At 40.1% G+C, this 6,826-nt stretch overlaps 1 protein-coding gene across 1 annotated transcript; it reads left to right on the plus strand.

Annotated features, from left to right (window-relative positions):
• On the plus strand, positions 1–933 carry LOC128051758 (olfactory receptor 7A17-like). Its single transcript, XM_052644399.1, has one exon. The coding sequence runs from the start codon at positions 1–3 to the stop codon at positions 931–933; it is 933 nt and encodes a 310-aa protein (XP_052500359.1).
• The last annotated feature ends 5,893 nt before the right edge of the window (positions 934–6,826 follow it).

Genomic DNA, 6,826 nt, shown 5'->3' on the forward strand with positions numbered 1-6,826 from the left:
ATGGAACCAGTGAATGATACACAAATTTCAGAATTTCTTCTTCTGGGATTATCAAATGAACCAGAACTGCAGCCTTTCATATTTGGGCTTTTCCTCTCCACGTACCTGACCACTGTGTTCGGAAACCTGCTCATCATCCTGGCTGTCAGCTCAGACCCCCATCTCCACACACCCATGTACTTCTTCCTCTCCAACTTGTCCTTTGTAGACATCTGTTTCATCTCCACCACCATCCCAAAGATGCTGAATAATATACAGACACACAGCAAAGTTATAACTTATGAAGGCTGCATCACCCAGATATACTTCTTCCTATTCTTTGCTGCACTGGAAAACTTCCTCCTGACTGTGATGGCCTATGATCGCTTCATGGCCATCTGTCAGCCTCTCCACTACATGGTCATCATGAATCCCCGGCTCTGTGGACTGCTGGTGCTGGTGTCCTGGGTGATGAGTGCCCTGAATTCCTTAAGCCAAAGTTTAATGATGTCATGGCTGTCCTTCTGTACAGACGTGGAAATCCCCCATTTTTTCTGTGAAATTAATCAAGTGGTTCGACTTGCCTGTTCTGACACATTTCTCAATGACATGGTGATGTATTTTGCAGCTGGGATGTTGGGTGGTGCTTCCCTCACTGGTATTCTTTACTCATACTCTAAGATAGTTTCCTCAATACGAGGAATGTCATCAGCCCATGGGAAGTATAAAGCATTTTCTACCTGTGCATCTCATCTCTCAATTGTTTCCTTATTTTATTGTACTATCTTAGGAGTGTACCTTAGCTCCACAGGTACCTACAGCTCACACTCAAGTGCCATCGCCTCAGTGATGTACACAGTGGTCACACCCATGCTGAACCCCTTCATCTACAGTCTCAGAAATAAAGACATAAAGAGGGCTTTGAAAAGAATCACTGGAATGTCAGTTATATAAGGTGCAATTGTCCTGGGGCTGAAGAAATACTCATGATTGTAGGGCTCAAAACCTCAGAAGCATAAGGTGCTATTCTGCCTTTTTTAAAATTTATTTGAGTGAAGTATAATTGATTTACAATGTAGTATCACTTTCTACTGTACAACAAAGTGATTGTTTTGCACATATATATATATACACACACACAATATTTTTCATATTCTTTTGCATCATTGTTTTGTCACAGGTTATTGTATATATATATACATATATATATGTATGTATGTGTATATATATATATATGTATGTATGTGTGTGTATATATATATATATATATATATATATATATATATATATATATATATATATTCCATGTCTTGGCTATTGTAAATAGTGCTGCAATGACTGTTGGGGTCCATATAGCTTTTCAAATTACATTGTTTCTTGGATATATGCCTAGAAGTAGAATTGCTGGATCATATGCCAATTCTATTTTTACTGTCTTGAGGACCCTCCATACCGGCATCCGGTCCTATCACTCCATGGGAAATAGATGAGGAAACAGTGGAAACAGTGTCAGACTTTATTTTGGGGGGCTCCAAAATCACTGCAGATGGTGATTGCAGCCATGAAATTAGAAGACACTTACTCGTTGGAAGAAAAGTTATGACCAACCTAGACAGCATATTCAAAAGCAGAGACATTACTTTGCCAACTAATGTCCGTCTAGTCAAGGCTATGGTTTTTCCTGTGGTCATGTATGGATGTGAGAGTTGGACTGTGAAGAAGGCTGAGCACCGAAGAATTGATGCTTTTGAACTGCGGTGTTGGAGAAGACTGTTGAGAGTCCCTTGGACTGCAAGGAGATCCAACCAGTCCATTCTAAAGGAGATCAGCCCTGGGATTTCTTTGGAAAGAAGGATGCTAAAGCTGAAGCTCCAGTACTTTGGCCACCTCATGTGAAGAGTTGACTCATTGGGAAAGACTCTGATGCTGGGAGGGACTGGGGGCAGGAGGACAAGGGGACGACAGAGGATGAGATGGCTGGATGGCATCACTGACTCGATGGATGTGAGTCTGAGTGAACTCTGGGAGTTGGTTTTGGACAGGGAGGCCTGGCCTGCTGTGATTCATGGGGTCGCAAAGAGTCGGACACAACTGAGGGACTGAACTGACTGACATACTGTTTTCCATAGTGACTCCAATAATTTACATGCCCATTGACAGTGCAGGAGGATTCCCTTTTGTCCACACCCTCTCCAGTATTTTTTATTGGTAGACTTTTTAATGAAGCCCATTCTGACAGTGTGAAGTGGTACCTCACTGTTTTGATTGTTGAAGTAGAGCTCTCTCCTTCTATTTATTTACTTGATTGCCCATTTCTTTGAACTCAATTCCTCTACACAATTTGTCGTTCACTACTCTGTATGTTATATAGACATTTTCCCCGTTGTCCGTATTCACACATGCCCAAAGTTTTTCCCAAGTTTAAATCAGAAATTGCCGGGAGCCAGCGTGAGGAACTCCGCCCATGGCAAAGGTCATGACGAAAGAGGCTCAGCATTACGCAAAGGCGGGATTGAGCCTCAGGAGATCCCCTGTTCCCGAGTATCTACCCCCAAAACCAGAGTCTGCCTACTTTACTGTTTTATGATCTCACCTACACCTCTGACTTTATGGGGGGCTGCCCCCCACCACCTCTTTCAGAGAAGGAGTTAACTTACAGCTCCAAGTTAATAAAAATTCCTGGGTGGGACAAGAGTGTTTCAACTTACAAAATCCTCTGAACTTTCTCTAGCCTGCCTGAGCAGTTTCATCCGGTCACATGTGATTGTTTACAGCCTCCCAACCGTGAGAGGCATGAGATGCTTTAAACTTTCTAAATACAGATTCTTTTGAGAAGTTAGAAAATAATTAGTATAGTATAATGGGTTGATTAGAAATTATATTGGTGAAGGGCTTTTCATTTGTTGAGCCAATATTTGCTGCTAAATCTCCATATTCCCTGCCCTTATAATGAATATAACTAGCATATGGGAGAAATAAGTATTAACCTTTAAGATTAATCCTGTTAAACCTTAGGCTAAGTAAATTCCTTTTCTTGAATATAACCTCCTGCACCCTCACCCTATAGGAATGCAACTTTATCTGGTGCCTTCAGAGGGTGGTGCCTAGTTTAAGAAAAAATCACCCTGGAAAAAAGAAGTTTTCTGGTTGACTGACCGTTATCAGAAAGGGCCATAAAATGTCGGCAGGCCTCATGGCCAGAAGATGATGTAAAACCCCTAAGACCTTTGTATACGTTTATATGAAGCACCTGATTTTGATAAAGTTCAGGTCTGCTGACCCCACATGACTCTGTATTCATCCCTATGTATAACAAAAAGTATATAAGCAAACCTGAAAATAAAGAAAACAGATCAGTTTCTGGAAAGACTGATTCCCCCGTGTCGTTCTTTCTTTCCCCTTCTGGCTGAATTCCCATCTGGAGCGTGGATGCTTGCCATGTCTACTTACTTGCCCTGGCTTCTAAGACCCATGCGAGAAGGAGCCCAAGGCGGGGCACCCTCCAATATTCAAGTGGGCGCCGGTGGCCTACACAGATGCTGCAAACTCCTTGTCTTGGAGTTTTATTGGTATTCCACGTAAACCAAGTTATTTAGCCTCCTTTTCTCCACTAATATTTCCTACTACACTATTCTTTTCTAATCTCTCTTTATATTTCTAATTAAATAGCTTTTTCCTAGGACGCCGATTCCGTCTCCCCTTCAAATTACCCTGGATCCACCGGGGCTGGACCCCGACAAGAAATTTTTGAAAATTTTCCATTATCTTACATGGGACAAGTTTGATTTCTTAAAAACAATTTCTTCTCAAAGACCTGTTTTAGTGGACTTGTGGACACAGTGCAATAGAAAGGGAGTGGGACGAATCAAGAAAGCAGCATCAACATATGTACACTATTGTGTGTAAAATGGATAGTTGATGAGAAGTTGCTATATAACACAGGGAGTCCAGCCTGGCACTCTGTGATGACCTAGAAGAGTGGGATGGGGAGAGGGAGGGAGACTGCAGAGAGATGGGAAACAATAACTTCAGATTTAAAGTGCACAATTTGATGAATTATAAGAGTTATTAAAAAACTAAGAGAATGTACTGCATATTTCCATTTGTGCATAATAATACAGTGCACATATATTTAAGTGCTTTGCATGTAATTGTGAAAACTTTAAGCTCCCTGGGAATCAATTTCTTTATTTCTGAAGTTAATGTGGAATACTAAATACAACTTCATAAGGATGCTGTAAGAAATAAATAAAATGTGTGGAAGTTCATGTTGTGTGCAAATAAAATATTTTTGTGTTTATATGAGTGTGCTTCACACAGTTTTCCTTGAAATTGGCATAATCGTACACATTCAAACACAATTAGGATTCCATTTTTATGGTAATAGGAAACTTGACAGAATGTTGGAAAGGATAGATAATGAAAATAATGAGTGTCTGAATTACCAAGAAGCATAAAGATGTAGAAATATAAGCACAAAAATTTAAAGTCAAATGAGTAACTTCATTTTCATAATAGATTACTTATCCTATCTTAAAGTTGTGAAGACATTATCAGTTCAGTTCAGTTCAGTCGCTCAGTCGTGTCCGACCCTTTGCGACCCCATGAATCGCAGCATGCCAGGCCTCCCTGTCCATCACCAATCCCCGGAGCTCACTCAGATTCACGTCCATTGAGTCAGTGATGCCATCCAGCCATCTCATCCTCTGTCGTCCCCTTCTCCTCCTGCCCCCAATCCCTCCCAGCATCAAAGTCTTTAAGACAAAAAACTATAAAACTCTTAGAGGAAAACATAGGCAGAACACTCAGTGACATAAATCAAAGCAAGATCCTCTATGACCCACCTCTTAGAGTAATGGAACTAAAAACAAAAGTAAACAAGTGGGATTAAACTTAAAAGCTTTTGAGATAGGAGTGGGGTTCAAGATTGGGAACACATGTACACCCATGGTGGATTCGTGTTGTTGTATGGCAAAACAAATACAATATTGTAGAGCAATTAGCCTCCAATTAAAATAAATATTTTTTTTTTAAAAAAAGGCTTTTGCACAGCAAAGGAAACTATAAGCAAGGTGAAAAGGAAACCCTCAGAATGGGAAAAAATAACAGCAAATGAAACAACTGACAAAGATTAATTTCCAAAATATACAAGCAGCTCATACAACTCAATATCAGAAAAACAAACAACCCAATCAAAAAGTGGGGAAAAGACATAAACATTTCTGCAAAGAAGACATTCAGATTGCTAACAAACATATGAAAATATGCTCAACATTTTTCATTATTAGAAAAATGCAAATCAAAACTACAATGAGATATTACCTCACACTGGTCAGAATCAGTTCAGTTCAGTCACTCATTCATGTCCAACTCTTTGTGATCCCATGAGTCGCAGCATGCCAGGCCTCCCTGTCCATCACTAACTCCTGGAGTTCACTCAAACTCATGTCCATCAAGTCGGTGATGCCATCCAGCCATCTCATCCTCTGTCATCCTCTTCTCCTCCTGCCCCAATCCCTCCCAGCATCAGAGTCTTTCCCAGTGAGTCAACTCTTCGCATGAGGTGGCCAAAGTACTGGAGTTTCAGCTTTAGCATCATTCCTTCCAAAGAACACTCAGGACTGATCTCCTTTAGAATGGAGGAGGAATTGGATCTCCATGCAGTCCAAGGGACTCTCAAGAGTCTTCTCCAACACCACAGTTCAAAAGCATCAATTCTTTGGCGCTCAGCTTTCTTCACAGTCCAACTCTCACATCCATACATGACTACTGGAAAAACCATAGCCTTGACCTTTGTTGGCAAAGTAATGTCTCTGCTTTTGAATATACTATCTAGGTTGGTCATAACTTTTCTTCCGATGAGTAAGCATCTTTTAATTTTATGGCTGCAACCACCATATGACCCAGCAATTCCACTCCTAGACATATACCCTGAGGAAACCAAAATTGAAAGAGACACATGTTTCCTATTGCTCACTGCAGCACTATTTACAATAGCCAGAACATGGAAGCAATCTAGATGTCCATCGACAGATGAATGGATAAGGAAGCTGTAGTATAAATATATATATATATATATATATGTGTGTGTGTATATATATATATATATATACATAATGGAATATTACTCAGCCATTAAAAAGGAACACATTTAAGTCAGTTCTAATGAGTTGGATGAACCTAGAACCTATTATGCAGAGTGAAGTAAGTCACAAAGAGAAAGATAAATACTGTATTCCAACACATATATACAGAATCTAGGGAAATGGCATTGAAGAATTTATTTACAGGGCAGCAGTGGAGAAACAGACATAGAGAATAAACGTATGGAAATGGGTCGAGGGGAGCAGAGGGTGAGATGTATGGGAAAAGTAACATGGAAACTTACATTACCATATTAAAAAAAAAGTCTATATTATCTTCCTACTGCTATTATAAAATACTCTTACTTTAGTTGCTTAAAGTAAACAAATACATACTCTTACAGTTCTAGATATCAGAAGCTGGAAGTGAGTCTTATTGGGCTAAATATTAAATGTTTGGGGAGGTGGTTCTAAACTCACCATGACCCACGAACACACCAAATTGACAGCTGTATGTGGATCAGTTTCTTCTGAAAAAGACCCAAAACCTAGGTGAATATTTCCTCCATAGCAAAGACTTATAAGGTCACATAAAAATGGCAGGAGAAGCAGAGATGTGGTCTCTTCAAATACCCAGCTCCTGGTGTTGGTAACCCACCAGTGGGAAGGATCTCACATTTTCACTAAGGAAAATGGGTTTGTACCTTACATCATGTACATGAGCCCTTGGGATCTACACCAGAGAGATAAGTCACTAAAGTGCA

The sequence above is a fragment of the Budorcas taxicolor genome, chromosome 7, assembly GCF_023091745.1.
Source record: "Budorcas taxicolor isolate Tak-1 chromosome 7, Takin1.1, whole genome shotgun sequence".
NCBI classification, from domain to species: Eukaryota; Metazoa; Chordata; class Mammalia; order Artiodactyla; family Bovidae; genus Budorcas; species Budorcas taxicolor.

Bases quoted from the DNA above. Each gene is read 5' to 3' on its own strand.
- LOC128051758 (XM_052644399.1), top strand. From the start codon at position 1: ATGGAACCAGTGAATGATACACAAATTTCAGAATTTCTTCTTCTGGGA.